This window comes from Notechis scutatus, chromosome 3 (assembly GCF_049901735.1).
Source record: "Notechis scutatus isolate UNSWTSFEM ecotype Mainland chromosome 3, rNotScu1.2, whole genome shotgun sequence".
NCBI lineage: Eukaryota > Metazoa > Chordata > Lepidosauria > Squamata > Elapidae > Notechis > Notechis scutatus.
Window position 1 is genome coordinate 39,241,633 of NC_142011.1, and position 21,199 is coordinate 39,262,831.

Sequence of the window (21,199 nt, forward strand, 5' to 3'; positions counted from 1 at the left end):
CCAGATTCGGTGGTCGTTGTTTTTTGCAAGGTTCAATTTTTCCGTCACCTATGTTCCTAGTGGACAGAATCGGAAAGCAGACGCATTGTCTAGAAAACCCGAATATATTGGTCCCGAAGATCCTTTTCCTCCATGAACGGTGTTGCCAACGGAATCTTTGGCCATGATTCAGGATCCGGTGGACTTGACGGCTCAAATACGGGAAGCGCAGCGATTGGACGCCTGGTCGCAACAAAGAAGGGAGGAAGTTGGACCTGATTCCCCATGGACTTTGGAGGAGGGCTTGCTAAGACATTGGGGTTTATTGTATGTACCCACCAGGACGCTTAGAGCTCTCATCATGATGCAATGTCATGACAACCCCGCTGCTGGTCATTTTGGTTTTTACAAAACACTGCATTTGGTCACCCGGACTTTTTGGTGGCCTCGAGTTCGACATGATGTGTTTTCCTACGTTGCTTCATGTGTACAATGTCGACAAGTGAAAGCAGCGTCAGGTGCGCCTCCTGGACTCCTTCAACCCCTGCCGACTCCGGGCAGACCATGGGGAGCAATCTCCATGGACTTTCTAATGCACTTGCCTTCCTCGTCGGGTTACACGACGGTGTTAGTGGTGGTCGACATGCTTACTAAGATGGCTCATTTTATTCCGTGTCGAAAACTACCATCAGCCCGCACTACGGCCCAGTTATTTTTACAGCATGTCTTCCACCTACATGGTCTGCCGGACAGAGTGGTTTCGGATCGTGGTGTCCAGTTTACTGTTCAGTTCTGGAAATGTTTAATGATGGCGTTACAAGTACAGGTGTGTTTGGCATCAGCACACCATCCGGAAACTGATGGCGGGACTGAGAAAGTTATTGGCATTCTCACTCAGTATTTGAGATGTTTTGTCAACCATCGACAGAACGATTGGGCGAAATACTCCCTTTGGCAGAATTTGCCTTTAATAACTCTCAGCATACCTCCACTCGTGTAATGCCGTTTTATGCGAATGTGGGCTATCATCCCCGATTCTTTCCGTTAACAATGATGGACTCCCCGGTTCCAGAAACACAAGAGTTTCTCGAAGAATTACAATCGGTTCACCGATTTGTGGCGCAACAGTTAGAACGGGCGAAGGAAGACTACAAACGGTTTGCGGATCGTTCTCGTCGGGCGACGCCTCCGCTAGCTGTGGGTGACAAGGTGTGGTTATCCACAAGACACCTTCGGGTCGATCGTCCAATTAAGAAGTTGGACCACCGTTTCATCGGTCCATTCCCTATTGAGGTGGTCATTAATCCCGTGGTGTATCGACTTACCCTACCGCGCTCCATGCGCATTCACCCTGTCTTCCATCGTTCCCTCCTGGTTCCTGATTCCCCAGAGTGTGCTCTTCGTTCTCCCGCTGGTGCGGTTTCCCCATCAACACCCAGTGAGGAGGCTGATGTTGATGACACGTTGGTCAGCATTACTGATTCTCGCTGGCTAAAGGGACGCTTCCAGTACCTCGTCGGGAGGAGAGCGGATGGCTCGGAAGTTTTTTCATGGACGGATGCTTCCACAATTCATGCCCCAGACATGATTCGGAGGTCCCATGAATGCTTCCCGTCGAAACCGCATCCGGATCGTCAGACTCGGGGGAAGGGCCCTGCGGTGAGGGATAGTGTTGTGACTCCGGGATTGGAATCTGTTCCGTTGGCAGATGTGAGCTCGAGCGAAGAGGATATGGCAGTGAAATATGAGCCGGCATTGCTGAGTGATTCTGAGGGAAGCCAGGATGAGGAAGTGGACTTGGCTATGAGAGACGAACCTGATTTATTAGAGCTGTCAGAGTCTGCTGTCTCCTCCAATTCTCCCTCTCTGCCTGTGCAGCAGCCAGTGGCAGTTAATCAGGAAAATGGGCGAGTGGTTTCAGGAGAGGAGGAGGGATTTGAAGGATCCTGGCTTGATGTGAGAAATAGACGAAGATTGAGACGTCAATCTCAATTGGGAAGGAGGCGTCGAGCCAATGATTAATTGATGAGACTAACACCCCCCCCCCCTTAGGGGATAAAAGGAAATGGACTGGCTTGAGAAATTTGCCAGAAGCAAAGTGTTTTGTTGGAGCGAAGTCTTGTGAAGATTCTCTGAGGCATTGTGATTTATAGGCACTTCAGGTTTGCTAAACAAGATAACGGATTTACTGCTAAGGACTGGGAAAAACTTCAGCAGTTATCTTGTTTGGGGTTTGTTTCTGTTTGCTTGTATTTTTGGAACTTCAGAATTGTGATTGCTCACCTGTGGATACAAGTGGGGCATAACATAAGTGCTATTGCTATTCCTATCCACCTTGCTGCTTGTCATCATCTGTTTTCCTTTCTTTCCAACTTTCTCAACATTCACATAGACGTTGTTAGAATTTCACCTAATGCATACGAAATATATAATATCAATCTGGTCATTGGTGTTCTGAGCAAGAACTTTAAATTATTTTGTTATATATTCATTTTCCTGTCTATCTGTCTTTTCAGAAGTTTCCAATGCCAAACTTTAAAAGCATCTATGCTCTTTCTAATCACCTTCAAGTTCTAAATTTCATTTCTATAGGAAAAACAACTGCCTGAACAATTCTGATCTTTGATCTTTGTAGATATAGACACATCATGACATCTGAACTATATTTTTAAAAGCCTTTATTTCCTGTTTCTAATATAAAGAAATCTTCAATTTATTGTTTTTCTTTGCTATGCATTTATCTGCAGCATCTTTCTCCACTGCTGCAGATAAAGTGCCAGTCTGCAGCATCTTTCTTCACTGCTGATTCCTTTAATGATGATTCTAAATGGCAGAAGTTATTCACCATTTTAATACCTTCTGTTAATTGTCAGTTTGGTTACCGTTCATGTTGTCATTAATTTGTCTCCAAAACTGGCAATAAACCAATTTGAGTTTAAATGTACAGTAATGCATACTGGCCTATAGTTCAAATGTACCCCTAAAACATTCCATTCTGTATTGATTTTAGAAGTGGGATGATCAGAAACATAGAAACTGGATTTTGGCTTTTGTGGAAAGCACCAGGTACTCCATAATGAAAAACGTAATTTTATCTCCCTCTCCACCTAAGAGGACTGTGATGGCAAAAAAAAAAATGACAAATGGTCATCCTAGATAGTCTTCTCCTCTGAAAAATGGAACCACACATTATTGCCTTTTAATTGGCAGGACATAGGGAACATTCTGGGAATCCATGCTGACTATGACCCTGAATGGGGGAGAAGACACCTTGGTGTAAGTTTTTAGTTCCCCACTCTTGAGTAGATTTGGAATTGAAGTAGCCCAGTGTCAATCTCACACATCTGTTTCTTTGAGTGACAGATTCTTTTGAGTCGTGCCAGATCCTTGGTATGAGTGACTATCTTCATTAATGAAATGAAGGGAGGCTTCATCTGTATATTTCCCTGATGTTTAATATATGTCTGTGTTAAACTGTAATCTATGAGAAATGCATGATCCAACTGTGCAAAAGTAGATGAAAAACAAGAGTTTACATAAATTTACATAAGAGATCCAACAAAAAGTTTCAGTTTTCAGTGGGATTTTTGATTCAAATATGCGTAGAATCAAATGTGTTGCCCAGAAAATATGCATTTGAAATAACTGAAAGCTTAGAATATTGGAGAGACAGGAGAGAATAAATTTCCCTCCATAAAGATATGGAAAAGAAAGAATAATTTTTTTTCCTTTCAGGAAAAATCTGTTTCATTAAACTTGTTTTTCCTGGTTCTGATACAAACAAATCTTCAATTTATTGTTTTTCTTTGCTATGCATTTATCTCTTCCCTCAGCTTACTTGTTAGTCAAGTAATCATCCATGTACTCACATAACATAACACTTCATTCTCATGCAGTCTGTTATCTTTCCTCCTTTATTCTATTTCTGCATGTGGAATAAATATCCTTTGGCATGTGCAGTGATAGCATTTCTCACTCAAAAGCTCAACTACAGAATGTGTGAATTCTATACACGACAAAACCTATTTTACTACTTGAAGAATCACAGTTGTGGGTAAGCAACTTCTTTGAATTAGAAACTAGCAGAATCTAGCAGAGGTAACATCAATAGTTAGCATAGTAAATACTTCTAATAATCCTTGTACAATCAAACTGAAAATTAAAAATGAATTTTAAAAAGTATGTGCTATTTAATTAACAATTGTTCCTGTTATTGGAATAAGTCATCTTTTAAGAACTAACTAACTAACTCTTTTTGGGTTAGACTGGGATTGGAGAAAGTATAAGTCGCTGTTGGGCAAGCATATTTCTATTGTCAAAAAGTCATCAAGAAATACAGTAAGTTGCCAATAAACACATGGGAATGAAGATGCAATTCTCAATGTCATTATTTATAATTTCAGAATGCAAGTTTTGTTAGCAGGTATCATGCACTTACAGCACATATTACTTAAGACATCCTTTCAAAGCTTAGTTTTTATCCAAAGGAACGTGTCAATGGGTTACTTACATGGAATAGTTCTCAAGTAAAGATTATCTCTGATAACCTGTTGCAGTTTGTGATCAACGGAACCTTTCTGAAACTGTAGGCTTAGGTAGTGACGTAAATCTTTGTTGATGACTTTGCCTGTAATTTAAAAAAAAAGTATTACTACAAAATATTATAATCTGCTACATGATAGATAAAATATTCACATAAGATCATCAAAATGTTTATTCTGCAACATGTAGAGGTATCTAAAGTACAAAACAAAAGTGAACATATATATATATATATATATATATATATATATATATATATATAGATAGATAGATAGATAGATAGATAGATAGATAGATAGATAGATAGATGAGGTTTATAAATAATTTGTACTTGAAACTTGCATCTTATAATCTGTCCAATTAGTTTAACGAATTTCACTTCTTTTTGACCTTGAGGTATTCCTATGCCAACAATATTTTTATGATTGTTCTCTTCCACTATCATTTCATGCAGTGGGTTGAAAGGGATTTGAAGGTAATTTGAAGTAACCTTGTTTCAGTTTTAGTATAATTTATTCTGAACAATTGGGGTTTCATAAAACAGCAGTGAAGAGCAGACACTGTACATTCAGCCTATAAATTCTATTTTGAACTCTGCAATTTGACCTTGTGAAAACAAAATTCAGACACTTTCAGTTTACTCTTGACTAGAAACTCCTAGAAGGTCATACCATTTCTCATGAGAATAGATAGCACTCAGTATAGTGAGTAAAGTGCTTTGAATAAAATCAGAGTATAAAATGTTTGTTGAAAATGAAGGACAGTTCGCTATTTCATGTACTCTAGGCATACTTTGTATTAAATAATTCTTAACCATAAAGTTTCAAAAGAAAAAAAATCCATTATTAGGTATTTTCACATTGGTACCCTCCAGCAGACTGGTGAGTAAGAATTTCAAAATCTCAATATATTATGTGTATCACTTTCATTATAGATTATATTCTAACAATGACATTCATCTATTAATAAATGTCAGTCTATTAAAAATTTGCTTTGATTAAAAACCTTAAAATTCTTCTACTATGTAAACTTTAATCGTATACTTCTGGCTGATTTGTACAGCTTGTAAAGTATAATTTAAATGAAATAAATTTACATCATTTACGTCTCAGTTTTAAAACTTTTATTTAATTTCCCATAACAAAGTCATTTGATGTAATTATTTTTGAAAACAGTTCTGGTAGTTTAGTAAATTGCTTTTATAACAAAGGTATAAAAACTTTGCAAAAATCCAACATTCTATCTCTCACAGCTGAAAATAATTTTTAAAAAATCTATTGAAAGTATTGTTTGCAAGATGTGATTCTGATATCAATCAATGTAAAAAAAAAATCCTAATCCTAATAGATTTTTACCCACTGGGTAGTTTAAATCATGTTTTAATTGTGGTTTTCATCTATAAAACTCGGTAAGTGTGCAAGCTGATGTCATACTGTGGGTATATATGTATATGACATCAAGCAGTGTTGCAAGCTGTAAATGATCCATGTTTTTATTATGTTTCCAAGTGAATATACAGTATGCTTTCAGTTTTAAAATAATTATTAATGGTCACCTCATTTCTAAGTTTATTTTGTTTTTAAAAAAGCAATATCACATTTTTTCTCACAAGTATTTTATTACAATGGCCTTGTCATGTAATATTAGCAAATATATCATATCAAGTAAAAGCTGTTGCTTCACTGTTCCACAGTAAACACACAATAGAGACATTGTACATTATGTCTCTCATCAGTTTGACAGATGGATACAAAGCAAGGTATTGTTCTGGGTCATCCCTCCAGGATGGCTATGTGGGATCTTAATCTGCCATTGAGTCAGCTTTGGAATTTTAAAAAGATTCTAAACTCTTAAACTAGAAACCTAGGTAATAGCAATAGCACTTAGACTTATATACCGCTTTATAGTGCTTTACCTCCCTCTCAAAGCGGTTTACAGAGTCAGCATTATCACAACAAAATTTTGACAAGGTAGAAAATAGTGGAGAATGGAATGTAAGATAATAGGACTTTTTAAACTAAGAAATTTTAATATAACATAAATATGTATTTATTACAAAAGCAATAAGAAATAATAAGAAATCTGACACTGGGTGAAGTGTTTGAAGCACCTGGTTCTCTGATAATGGAAACAATCAGAATATGGTATCTTCCAGTTTTCTGATTCCAGGGAAATTGCCAACAGAAGCTGAGTCTTTAATCAGGCAGCAAAAGTGAAGCAAGCTTTAAGCAACCACTCCTTCCCTGACCAATACAAAGAACCAAGTTAGGCTCCTCCTTCCCATCATGTTCTGTGTGGAAAGATAAGGATCATATTGGGCTTGGTCTCCTGGCCAATGGGGAAGACCAGAATCCACTCTTACTCTGCTCTTCAATTTTAAAGGAAATCGTAAACCTAACTGTCCACAACTTATAAACAATATGTTTTCTTTGATAGATTACATTTCTGAATAAAATTTCAGAGGTATTTATGGGTCCTCAAATTTAACAGTTGATGGAACATCTCTGTGGCAAATTCCAGTCCTTGACAACCCACCTGCATTTATAGTATTAATGTGTGCCTCAAAAATTCTCACCCCCCTATCTCCCGATCTCTGCCCTTTTGGCCCCCATCATGAAACAAGGGCCGACTGTGCAAGGCTTTTTTCCTGAGAACATGTGCAGTGCTTGTGCCTGGATGCACCTCAGCAGCAGCAGGAGCAAGAAGACAGGGAAGGTCAACTGGAGATGCAGAGGCCACAAAATTCAGGGTGCCAAGGGTAGCTACAGCTGGGCTTTGATGCCACAGCGCTTGGGTGACCAAAGCTTTGCATCATGGTGCTGGGCTGGAACAGCTACAGCTTCACACTGCTGGACTGGGGTGGTTGCTTTACAACTGCACTGCTTAGCAATGGAAATTCTGGTCCTAATGATCGTTAACCGAGGATTACCTATATTACTCTTTCTGTGCTGATTGTATCAGGAGACCAATAAAAGCATATGCTTACAGTGTGCGTATGTGTGTGCTTGCACATATGCATCTATAATTTTGGATGGATGGAAACTAATCAAGGAGAGAACCAACCGAGAAATCAGAAGGTATTTTCTGACAATAAGAAGATATTTTCTGACAAATAGAATAATTAATCAGCGGAGCAGCTTTCAGGTGTTGTGAATGCTTCATCAATGGAGGTTTTTAAGAAGAGATTGGACAACAATTTGTCTGAAATGATATAGGGTCTCCTGCTTGAGCAGGGTTGAATTAGAAGGTCTTCAAGGCCCTTTCCAACTCTGTTATTCTGAATAAGCGCACACTCATATCCAGCTTGCTAATTAGTATACTATGGAGTAATAAGTCCTGAAATTATACTAGGTCCACATTTCTAATATATATTAAGGTATTTATACCTTTCATAGACTAAGAAACAAGATTAGCCAGGCATGCCTTGTTTAGTATGCAAATACATACTAAGTTCTAATAATAATTGCACTGATTAGTGCAAGATGTTCACTTTGGCCAATTCAATGCCTATTTTAAGAGTACACTAAATGAACTTCTCTATGTAATTTTTTTACTATAAGGGTACAATCAAAAATATCATTTTGTCATCAATATAACAATCCTCTGACCACAAAAATACTTTAAAAGTAAACTAAAAAGGAGAAAACAATGTACAAGAACTGTCCTTAAAAGAAAGCTGAGATTTAATAAGGTTGTGTTTCTACAGTTGTCAAATAACCTTAAGGAAAAGATACAGATGCTTTAAAGAACTACAAATGACTCTCACCAACATCTTACAGAACTCTGAATTTCTTTTTTGAAATTAAACCCAAAGCATTATCCAATCTTCAGCTAATACATCAGTTGTGCTTTATCTTGAAATACAAGGTACTGGTAGCAAGCTCCCATATGGATTATTACAATGCAGTCTAAATGGGAGTGCCTTTGTAATTGAAGCTGCAAGTAGAGCAAAATGTAGCACTCTGTGCACTAACAGGTGCAACTTGTTTCTCCTATGCAATTTAGAGGGCTCTTAGAGGGCTAAGAAAAGTTGAAGGTGTGAAACTGAGTAATCTTGTATCTTTTTACTCAAAGCACACTAATTGTCACATTATTTCCCATTTAGGGATGGAGTTGTTGAACTTTATTAGGGTAATTAAGCAAGGACTAACTGTATGGTGAAGCAGCTTTCTGTTTACCGAGGCCTTGGAAAATAATTTGTCTGATTTTGTAATAAGTTCCATAGTCACTATCTCTAATATAATTTTATTAAGAATTTTAATTATAATAATAAAAAGTAATGCTAAACTTTAAAGAGAATGGGCAAAATAATCAAAGTGCACTAAAAAAGAAAATGAGAAGGAAAAGAAATATATAAAAAGTGACTTTCAACCTTCATCATAACAAGTATAAACAAATAACTCTTCCTGTAAGGTTACAAACAGATAGGTCTTCATCCCATATCATATCCCTTATTTATAATAAAATCTATAAAATATCAACTTTTTAATTCTGGTGCGCAAAAAGTCCTGTAACTTTGTAAAATAAAAAGTTAAGCATTAATCACATAAACAAACTTTATATTTTTACTTTCAACAGTCTTAATCTTTAATTTAATGAGATATTGTAATAGGATTTAAGCTTCCTTCAATTCTTTATCCCATCACTGATCTCCTCAAGATTTAACAAGACTCTTGTAAGTCCAACAAGAAAACATTTTCCGGGTGATTCTCTTGACTTATCATTTATATTTCTTTTTTTAATTTTTAAAACTTCACTCAGTTTATTTTCCTTCATAGTTTCAATTTTGGTACTTTGTTTTGTCAAATAAAATTTGTTCCATAGCTGTCATTCCTTCATTTAAACCTTTTAGACATAGCCTATCCAAAGAAGAAGACATCACTGATGTCCATCAATGTTGTAGGTACAAACTTCTGTCTCTATTCTTCATAAATCTCCGTAATATTTCCAATATTATAACATTTTATAAGATCAGCAGACCAATAATCAAGCAGTAAACAATATCCCAGTCAAGGAACTCCCAACTCAGACAAACAACAGCCTAATCAAAGAACTACCAAGAAGAAGAAAAACACTCCCACTACACTAACTTTCTCCAAGTCAGGCAGAAATCTGAAAGGACCTCTTGCGCCCTATGGAACCATATGTTGACCTTCAGAATGAAGGCCGGGTCCAGCCTCAAAACCACCCTGTGAGGGTGAAATATGCATAGGTCTGGACACACTGAAAGAGCCGCCAGCTCTGAAACTCTCCTGGCCAAATAGCAGCCAAGAAGGCCACTTTAATAGTCAGGAGATGCAAACTTGTCAACCAAAGAAGTTCAAATGGAGCTTTTGTCAGGGACTGCAATACCTTTGACAGGTTCCAAGTAGGAGATACCTGTGAAGCACCGGCAGCTATAGGTTGGAAGCACTCTAAGGAACCTGCGAATGGTTGGGTGATGTGCCAACGATTCCAAACTTCCACATGTCAACACTGATGATGGGGCCGCCACCTGACATCGAAGAGTATTGGGGGGAAAACCCCTATCTCACCCTGCCTGCAAGAAATCCAGAATCTGTGCTATTGAAGTCTCTATAGGCTTAATTTTTGACTTAAAGCACCAAAGGAAAAGGCTTGCCATGTAGCATCATAGATACGAATTGTGGAAGGTTGCCTGGAAGGTTGAGTAGTTCGCATCACATTGCTGGATAATTTGTGGAGTTTTAAAACATTCCACTCAAGCACCAAGCTGTCAGCTGTAGCCACTGGGGCTTTGGCTGTATCAGAGATCCCTGGAGGAGAGATATATCTTCCTTAGGAATCCGCCAAGGTTGAGCCACTGAGAGGTTCACAAAGGAAGAGCTTAGGAGATGGAACAACCTCCACTCTGATAGTTGGCTCATCAAATAGAGTATCAGACTCCATAGGAACGTCTCCTCTGGGAACTCTGTCGTCAGCATCTGGGTCCAGATTGGCTGTATTTCTGGCTTTAAATAGCAAGGATTTGAAAAGATTAGGGCAGAACAGACCGGAAAAGGCTGGTTGCTCAGGAGTCTTCTGAAAGGTCAGATTCTCTTTTGCCTGCCTCCCCTGCCAGGGAAGAAGGAGCATACACTGAAGGATCAGGAGACTCAGGGTCCTGGATTAAGGAATCCCTTTCAGATAAACGCCCCACCTGCTCTCTTGGTGGGATCACAGAGACTTCTGAAGCTTCTGAGAAATGATGTACAAATCTTTGGATCCCTTCAGCTATTTCTTTCCGGATGGCCCTGTCTATAATAACCTGCATATTTACAGGAATCTCTGCTTCAGTGGATTCAATGGGCCAAAGACCTCCTGCTGTAGGAGTGAATGTTGCTTCCATTACAGGCCTAGGTCTGCCAGTCTACTGTTACCAAGGTTCTGAATGAAAGGCTTCTTATGGATCCCCTTAACACCTGCCTTCTGCAGTGAGTTGCTGCACAGCAGGACCTTCAGCTTCATCTGGGGACCAGGCCTGAGCTCTTGTTCTGGAAGAAGGACCAGGCTCTTGCTCCTGAGGAAGATCCTCACTAGGCTGGGAAGCAGCTGAGCCACCTTTTGAAGGTGATCTGCTGCTGCTCCCACTGGAAGCCTTTTGGCAATCTGTTTTTCTAGAGCCTTCTGATGCCTAGAAGCATCCTTCTTCTTTGTTTTTGAGGCCTTCTTTGCTGGCAAGGCCTTCTTTCCTTGTTTGCTCCTTTGAGTCAGAGCAAAGGAAATTGTGCTGTGGGTTCCTGTTCTGGAGGCCCTGCTTCCCCTAGGGGCATCTGCCATATTGGAAAGGAGGCTTTTGTTGTTTGCACACGCACGCGAGTAGAAGTTGATGAGGGGTGATTATAAGTGGGAATACGATTTATCCTATCCCCCACTGCTGCAGCCACTCCTTCTTCAGCCCTAGATAACCTCAGCAGGATGTTTTAACATGTCCTGCTGGCACTCTTCCCCACTGAGGCCTGGCAGAACAAATTAGGGCCTTAATTCCTGGGTGTGGCCATGAGGCCTGTCTACCTCGGAGCTAGGGACCAGGTCCCCCACCGGCACAACGTGTGTCACCCCTTTTGAAGAATCCAGGATCCAGCTGCTTCCGAGGGGCCGATGGCCCAGTGCTGTCCCATGGGTGCGTAGCAGGGCCTGGAGACGCGGGCCGATGCCGCCTGCCAAAAACAAGATGGCCACCGACCACACGGCTTCCTTCTTCACCACGGAGGCCAGAAATGGCCCCACAGCCCTTGCTGGTCACTCCAGAGCTGCTGGAGCAGCAAATCAGCTGTTTTGTGGCTCCATTGAGCAGCTGAGAAGCAGAGCTGCGTTTTTTAAAACTTTTTTCCCCCATTTCAGTGCTATAGGCAATGGAAGAACCAAAAACTGTCCATCCTGGCTGAGGACTGAGTCGAAAGCGTGTCCAGCAACAGGGGTGGAGCTAAGCACCTTTGACAGACTCAGTCCAATTGGCTAGAAGACAAACGCATATCCTGGCCTCTTGTAACCCTTACAAGGGAAAACACAAAATTGCTATCTAAGAAATCATTAACATTCCCTGCAAGCTTTATAAAGCTTGAGTTATTATGCTTAGTCATGGTACTCAAGAACCTCAAAGTTTACATGTCCACCATTATTAAAACTACATTATGTCAATCAACAGGATTCTTTTGGATATTACTAGTCACTCACTTTTTTGAACTTTGAAGGAGCTGAAACTCCTTGCAATTCTAGTAGGATTACATTATATTTGGCAATCGCTTGTGTTCATTTTGATCTAGATGCTATTTTTAAACAAAATCAGAGATATATGAGCGATTGAATTGGCTAAACTTGTTAAGGAAAGTCCTCCGTTAATACAGTACCCTGAAATAAAAAGGCTGTTTTGAGAGATTAAGTAGTTGACCTGCTTTTTGCATTCTTTTTGTTATAATTTGTGAAATCTTTCAATGTTGTCTATATTGGTAATACAAGGGGGAAATGTTTCACTATGACATATGGTAATAGTAGTGATGAAATGTTTTGATTGAATTCCTTAAGTCTTCAAACACAATTAGATATTTTCAGTATCTTGTATATTAATACCTTTCTTTTTTTTAGAAAACTCAATTTATTACTATCCATTTCAATTTGGTTTTCTCCTGGATTTACAATTGAATCCATTTTAGTTATCTTACAAATTGCTTGCAACAAAGAATAGACTAGACTCATTCAGGATGTTTCTGCTGATTTCACAATCATTAAAGATCCACATTATTTCTATAATCCCAAATCCCAAAATCAAAATTACATTTCTCCTGGTTTCTTGCAAAAAATCTAAAAGTAGCTTTATTAACAAATGTAACTGTCACTTAAAATACAACCAGATATTCTTCTTTCCATGTCTTATCCCATTTTGTATAAACACTTCTTTAAATCTCCATTTATTAATCTATTATTCAGCAGAGATCCAATAAAAATGAACAAAAATACCTACATATAAATACATGGCCCCCTTTTTCATTGTCATCTTTCTCTTAACAATTATAAAAAATTTAAAATCTATTAAATGTCACCAAAAATAACCCTTAAATACTAATATTAGACATTTCTAAAAGGGATGCTATCCAATCCAGATAACCGTTCAATATCACCAGAAATAAGAACTCATTATTTAACCATAATCAGATAAATACATTTTGTTTTTTTTCTTCTTCCTTCCAACCATTCTTAAATGCCATAAATAAAATTGTGGTTTTTTTAGTATCTTCTCCTCTGCTCTAGAATTTTTTATTATCTATCCACTAATAGTTTCCATGAAATAACCCCAATAAATCCCTTACATTTCAATTTGAACGGGTAATCCAAAACGTCTTTTTCAATTTTTGAATGATCATCCAATGCATTTGTTAATCTAGTGCATCCATCTCAGTTATCTCCAGAGGGATTTCTTCATCATCACTAGTAACTTCTAGTTCCATTAAACAGTTAAAAAGTTTGAACACTTCATGGGCCCATAAATTAAATATTTCCTTTTAAGTAGCCATCTTGTACTCTGATAATCAACCTTTAAGGTTTTGTTGTACAATTGATATGTAAACAAAACAGCTTCCCAAAGAGGTTCTTTTAGTTCACTCTTTCAAAAAAGGAAAGTTTCCAAAAAGGAAATCCCTTATTTAATGGCAAAGTAGATTAAAAAAAGCAAGCAAGCTTCAGGCTATAATTCCATAATGCAGATTCATTAAATAATTTTAATTTTGTCTTTCAAAAATAAAAATTCTTTCTACTTGAATAGTTTTAGCCTCTTTAATTTCCAACTTTTTGCAAGTAAAGCAAGTATCCGTATAAATTTCCGATGTTTCATTTTAAATGTAGTTCTAGAAAGAAAAGTACTTATTTGTTCCAATTTAGAAATGAGGAAGAACAGTTCTAGGGTTCATACATTTGGCTACATTACAGCTATAATTTCAATGAAAATACCTGTCGTTTTGTTGCTCAACTCTTAAGTTGATGGACAAAATGTCCATTGGCTGTTTAAAGGCTCCCTTTGCCGTTCTACAGCAGTCTGCCAGTCCTCCCCGCTTCCTCTTCGCCTCGCAGCTATGGGATGGCTGAACGTTTGTTAATTAGCCCTCTCTACTAGCCGATCAAGAGCCCACCCACTCTTACTGAGGCTGCTGCTGCTTGCCCTTTTAAGCACCAAGCAGCTATGTGGGGCTTTCCCGTCCTGATATGAGATCCCGGCTCTTTCGTTTATTCACGATTTGCTGACTTTCACTCTTTTTCTTTTTCCTCTTTTTTTCTCGAAGAATCCAAAGTGTTATTACTATATTTTCTATCTTTCTTTCTGAGCACTCTTTCCTTGTGTCCTCTTTGCATGACGATGGAGTCAAAAACTGGGCATGCGCAGTGGAAAGGGGGCCGGACTAAACTTTGATTGACTCCGTCTTTAAGCAAGGAAGCAGGAGACAGCCCACTCTTCGGATTCTGTGACCCGTACAACTGAGAATGTCCATTTCTGTGAGCCTGTAGGACAAATGGGTTGATTTCTGGTTTCTTTCTTAAGCTGGAAATAAAAAGAAGGCCCTTCTCCTGTGCAGGCAGCAAAGCAATATAAGAGCACCAGATTTCAACTTACACCTGCCTCTTACCCACCTCCAATCCATGCCAAATCTCCCACAAGCTACCCCTGTGCTTTACAACTCAGATATATAAAATAATCCAAAATAGAAATGGTTTCCAGAGTGTGTGGCATATACATAGAATATTTGCTGTATACACTGTATGTTCTTCAATAAACTGGGAAGAATTCATAAATGGGAAATAATTTGCTCAGTCATTCAACTGCAAAATTAATCCTAAATTCCATTTTTAACAAACACATTCTAAAGCATTCCATATTGTAAAAATATTCCAAAAGAGGGGAAGGCCCTCCAAGAAAATGTTCCAGTATATAGCCTTTGAAGTACTAAGATATAGGCAAAAATGTAAGTCTTTCAACAGGATAAGAGTTAGTATATAACAGAATTGGGGAATACATTGGGTTTGATATCAAAAGATACACCTAAGTAAACAGCAGTGGGAATACATTAAAGCAGTGAGTAACTCATTAAAACAGCCTTAATTTCGTTCAAAATTGTATACTATACTGTTGTGGCCCCGACTCCCGAAGCTATGCTGTCAGAGGAAGAGGACCTGGAAGATGAGGGGGAGGAACTGGCAATGCCTTCCTCCCCAGGACTTTCCTCCCTGGCAATGCCTTCCTCCCCAGGACTTTCCTCCCTGGCAATGCCTTCCTCCCTAGGACCTTCCTCCCTGCCAATGCCTTCCTCCATGGTAATGTGTCAGGTTCCATCAGACAACCGAGAGGAACAGCCTGAGATGAATCAGGAGGAAGGCGTGTCAGAGCAGCCCCTGACAGGGAGTGAAGAGGAGTCTTGGCTTGACCCCAAGCAGCGTCTTAGGGAGAAATGTGAGCAGCAATGTAGGAGGCGTGGGAGGGTCAGAGAGTGAGCTGAGTCACTGAGCCACACCCCACAGGGGATAAAAGTGGGTGTGCTTTCTCCTTAAACTTTGTACGGGACAAAGTTTAACTTACTTTAGACTTTATTCGTGACTATGTTGGAAGAACAATTGTTTTGTGGACTGCCTTGTGCTTTGTGAAGTAAAAGACCCATTTCCCTCTGTGTGAGTAAGACTTTGATTTACAATTGCTGCCAGCTCGGACTCGGCAGGCAGGACGCAGTGGGATGCCAAGAATGCTATCAGTTACAGAGGATTTGTTCTGTGAAGTTCGAGCCAGCTTGCCAGTCGGTGTTTGTGTGTGTGTGTGTATAATCCCTTACCTTTTGGGGGAAAGGGAAGGGGAGACAGAACACTATACTATAGGCTGCAGCATTGCTCAAGAAGTAGGAGTCTTTACCAGTGTGGATATTTTGCCTTGGTATTTTTTTTCTGGGATCTCTGCTCCCAGCATACTAGTTCTTATATACTTCCATGTGTACACATCCATATGGAAAAGACACCTTCCAATTTTTTGTAACCCTAGCAAGGACTTTTTCTTATGAGCTTATAGCCAGAGAGCAACTTTTTAAATGTTTTTTCTCTCATTAAGAATTAGTCTTTTGGTGTGAGAACAAATTCTTGTTATTGTTTCATCACAGTTCTTGTTCTTGCTCACTCATCACGATAGTACTCTTCATGACATTCTTTTTTATTCAAGTTGACATCATCGGCCCAGTTATCTTACAGTCTTGTTCTATACAATTTTTGTGCTAGGGTGCTCATTATGATTTTCTCAGCCTTGTTTCAGCCATTTAAGTATTTTCCACTCATATTCTAAAATGTTTAAATACAAACTCAGCCTTTGTTATATTTATTCCTACTGTAAAAGAAAAGGGTCCCTTGAGTTAGGATTAACTAACTAACTCATTGCTATGTAATTCCTTGACAACAGTAATTAGTTTGCAACTGCCATTTTTATGGGACTTATTTCAACCTCCAAGTCTAGCCTATACCCTATGTTCTAGGAACTTGTGGAAGGATCCCATATAAGTACAATACAAGCTACAACCAAGGATTATTTCTTACATTTCACCAACCAGAAGCTACAGGCAATCTACATAGGATATCCATTTTTTTTCAGATATAAGTATCACATAAGATAGAAATTTAAAGAGTAAGTTTATATGTAAGATTGATTGATTGATTGACTGTTGACATGCTACCCATCTCACTATCCAAAGTAAGTCTGGCAGCTTACACTATGATAAAAACAGAAATATAAAAACATAAAAACATAAAAACATTCAAAACATTAACATATTTAGAATATTAATTCTATTTAAGCAACACTACAGTTCTATATTAACAATAATTCAGTGACAGTGTAAAACATATTTTATTTTATTTGTTTGTCAAACATGTACAAGATAACAAGTATAGGTATGAACATAAACAAAGGAAGTAGATACAGATAAATTGGCACAGTAAGACAGGGACGGTAGGCACACTGGTGCACTTCTGCAAGCCTTCTTTAAAGACCTCTTTGGAATGAGGTGAGATCCATGGTAGACACTTTTAAGATTGAAGCTACGAGGGTTTGAGGCTGTAACAATGGAGTCGAAGGCATTCCAGGCCTCAACCACTCTGTTGCTGAAGTCATATTTTCTGCAATCGAGTTTGAAAAGGTTTACCTTAAGTTTGTATCGACTGCCTGTGTGTTATTGTGGTTGAAGCTGAAGAAGTCCTATTTCTTTTACTCAGAATGTTATATTTTACTGTTACCTAATTTTGTGCTCCATGTATCATATGCTCCTTAATATGACTTTATATTTTGACACAATCAATTTTATTCCTTGGGTCCAGATGCTTGCAAAACATCTGTACCCTATGTTAAATACAGAGTTTGTTTTCATAAAATAATTTGATAAGAACTTGCAAAATAATTTTAGCTATCACTCTTCACTGAATCAGTGCTCCTTTTTTGGTTAAGTGTAGCTAATGAACAACTCCTGAACTCTACAACCATTAGTGATCATTATCATCCCCTCCATAAATAAATACTATACAAATTGTATAGTCTTAGAGCAGTGATGGCGAATGTTTTTGTTCTGGTGTGCTGAAAGCATGTATGTGCCAGCACCCACAATGCAATGCGCCCCGCCCCCCTGTGCATGTGCACACAACACCCTCACCCCTTACCGGCACTGCGCATGCGTGCACCTCCCAGCTGATTTTTGGCCCATTTGAGGCCATTTTCGCCCTCCTGGAGGCTCAAGGGAAGCCTCTGCAGCCTCAGGAGGCTGAAAACGGACCCGTTTCAGCACTTCTGGTATTTCTGGAAGGCCCATTTTTCTGCCTCTCAAGGCTGCAGAGGCTTCCCTTGAGCCTCCGGGAGGGCGAAAGTGATCTCCTCCAGGTTCCAGAGGCCCTCCAGAGGCTGAAAACAAGCACTTCCGGAAGGCCCGCTTGACCTCCCGAGGCTGCAGAGGCTTCCCTTGAGCCTCTGGGAGGGAAAAAACAGCCTCAAAGAGGCCGAAAATCAGCTGGGAGGCGCGCGCATGCACAGTGCAGGTAAGTTTGGCTGCATAAATGGTATGCCCGCACAAATGGCTCTGCATGCTACATCATGGTCTTAGAGGGTCATTTCCAAGTTCACTATAAATTCATTTCTAATTTTGCTATACTGATCCACTGTTGATTTGTCTTGCTAAGTACTGTGTTCCCTTTAAACAGGATTTTGATATCCACAAAATTGTCAAGTCAAACAAGCCTTCATCTCCATCATTTAGATCACATTTGTCCCTTTACTATACAAACTCTGCCTTGGGAGTTGTGCTTCTACACTACATTTATCTCAGAATTTAAGGACAACCTGCTTCTACATGTACTGTTTACTAGACAATTGTTTCCAGCTGAAAGGATTTTTGTTGTCTTTTTAACTTTTGGTATCTTTGAATCTATAGGTTACAAAATAAGAAAAGTTATCATGTTAAAAAAAACCACTGTCTTACCCAATGCTTATTCTACACCTGGAAAATTTTGATCTCCCCTCCCAAACATTGAATCAACCTGTCAGATTCTTGAGGCTGGAAGATTTTTCCTTAAATGATTGAATCCATTCTCAACAACAGAACTCATGGATGTTAAAAAAGTTGCATGAAAACCTCTTATAAGTCTCTGTTTCTCTAAGAGAGTATCTTTGAAGAAAGGATATCTGAGTTACTACAAAAGCTACCACAAGACTGAACTTTTCAGTTCATTCAAATAGAAGGTAAAAGTTTAGAGTTTGCACTCTGGCCTATATCTTATACTGTATATAAGAGGGGGTATGAGACTGAGAGAAACTTAAATTTATTTCCATAGCAAATTAAGGCTTTATTTTTTCTGTAGTACAGATTCTACTCTAAGCATATTATATTTCAATGAAAGTCTTCAGGCCAAGTGTTGAAAAAGGATTTGCATTGTAAGTAAACACTATGATGATCTTTATAAGTTCATGTGTACCCAGTACCATAGGTGTCTTTATAAGGTGATGATCTTTATAAGTTCATGTGTACCCAGTACCATAGGTGTCTTACTTATGTGTTGCTGGTCCCACATAAGACTGCTAACAGCAGTTCCTGGCAGTGCTTTCCTGAGAAGGAAATTGGGGGCGTGGCACAAAGGCAACGCAGTCAAATAAGCAAGAAATGTCCCGTTAATACCTCCAACTTTGCCCCCAATGTTCAGGTTACCTTCGGCTGGAGAAAAAACTCTCCCAAGAACAGTTTTTAAGTGGAGGAAATTCAGTCCAAAAACAAAGTACATAGAAACTGTAAATAAAAATCCATACAAACCACGCTGCAGTAATTAACTTGACAGGGCAGGAGAAGGAATTACAAACTTGAAAGCCCAGCAAAACACACACAGTTGGGAAGATGCCAGGAACCAAGATAAGCCTCGATGATACCTGATAATTCATGATTTCCTCCCAACAACTTTGGTGTGCACAGCTTCCCTTTTTAAACACTGTGTTCCCAGCTGCAGCTAATGAAAGGAATTAGGGCCCTTTCCTCTCCTGTAAGCCACGCAACTCATGTTGTTCCCTTCTCCATTCCTCCCTGCATGCCCTAGGATGAAGAGGGGGTGGGCCTGGGTCTTCCTCCAAATTCTCTCTCCCTTGCTCTACCTCTCCCCTGCTCTGCCCAGCTGGGCTTTCCCAGCTTCCCCAGTTTGCCCTTCCCCAGTTTCTTCCACAGCCAACGGAGCCATACTCCCACTCCCTGTCAGCTGCTCAGCCTCCTCCTCCAAATCAGATTCCGATAGGGGTATGACAGGTATGTACATTCTAAGAGTGACAGAATTTTTTGTGAAGAGGTTGGGCAGGTTTGTATGATTTAAATGGCCTTTCTTCACATTGGATTAGACTATATCTCAAGGCCTGTGGGCTGGATCCGTGCTTAAATCTGGCCTGCAGGGCTGGCCTGAACATAGCAAAGGACTGGTCCATGGTGCCTGTGCTAGCAAAAATGGGGCATGGGGGGCCCATTTTCAGGCTGGACAGCCTCCTGTAGCACCCTGACAGCTAAAATGGGGTGCCAGGGGCCACATGTAGCTCCTCATGCCCCATTTTGGCCAGGAGGATGTTTCAGGAGGCATCCGTCCTGTCTCCCCACCTCCGTGGCCGGCCCGTGGAGAACTGCAATGCTGATCTGGCCCTCAAAGAAATCCAGTTTGACACCCCTGGACTATATGATCCCTGCAGTTCTTTCCAATTCTATCATTCTTCTATGACCAATACATCTGGATATGTTTGGATTAATATCAACTAAAATTACCTGCTACGTGCATCCTTACATTCTAGCTCTATTTGAATAGTAGTTCAGAAACTTTAAAACTAAATGTGTAAGAACTATGTTATTTTTCAAGACATAATTTAAAACAAATATCATTTTGCATGCTTATAACATTGCACAGGAAATGGTATCAAAAACAGAATCTTAAATCTTAAAGATTACAGAACAATAAAAATTTAACAAAATGTACGGCAAATTAGCATATTGGTTATCTTGTAGGAGGAATGGGTGATGCAATTTGCAGGTAAAAGGAATATCTGTAACCCTAAACAGAAGCATTCTATATAGCAATAGTCCCTCTGCTGATTATTAAAGGAAGCTTATAGATGCAATCAAAATCACAAAACTGTGGCTCACTTACTTTGACCATATCATGCTTGGGAATTTGTTGGAAAAAGCAATTACGTTTGGAAGACATAGCAGTAAAAGGAAACCAGGCTGTCAAAGAACATGGTGGCTGGATATCATCAATGCTGACCCTAGCCAGAGCACAGAAAAACTCAAATTAAAAAAAATAGTGCAAGATCAGACGATGTGGAGAGATCAAGCACAGAATCACCAAGACTCAGACACCACTGAATGAATAACATCACATCACATATTTGCAATTCCCAACACTTGAAATTTAAATCAAGATGCCTAACATCAGGTTACAAAAACACTAAGCTTCAAGTCTCTTGGGACCTTTACTTGTCTTCCTTCAGTGTGTCCCGTTTAACTTGTCTGTCATCAGAAAATGGCTCAGCCCTTATTCCTTTTTGCTTACCAAATAACACTATTTGATCTTGTTACAAAATAAAACTGCCAGATACTTCCTAACTTAACCTAATCACAATGTTATACCTTTCTCTGATGTTATTATGTACATATATTGACAT

At 39.2% G+C, this 21,199-nt stretch overlaps 1 protein-coding gene across 4 annotated transcripts in view; it reads right to left on the reverse strand.

Annotated features, from left to right (window-relative positions):
• The window catches only part of MAGI3 (membrane associated guanylate kinase, WW and PDZ domain containing 3), a 128,687-nt gene that overhangs the window by 78,607 nt on the left and 28,881 nt on the right, over positions 1–21,199 (reverse strand). For 3 of the 4 annotated variants that reach the window (XM_026675155.2, XM_026675154.2, XM_026675156.2), the window contains exon 2: positions 4,490–4,606. In XM_026675155.2, coding sequence (XP_026530940.2) covers positions 4,490–4,606 — 117 coding nt within the window. Of the gene's footprint in view, positions 1–4,489; positions 4,607–20,682; positions 20,747–21,199 lie in introns of those variants that run through there. The other variant, XM_087959574.1, reaches the window with a different exon arrangement.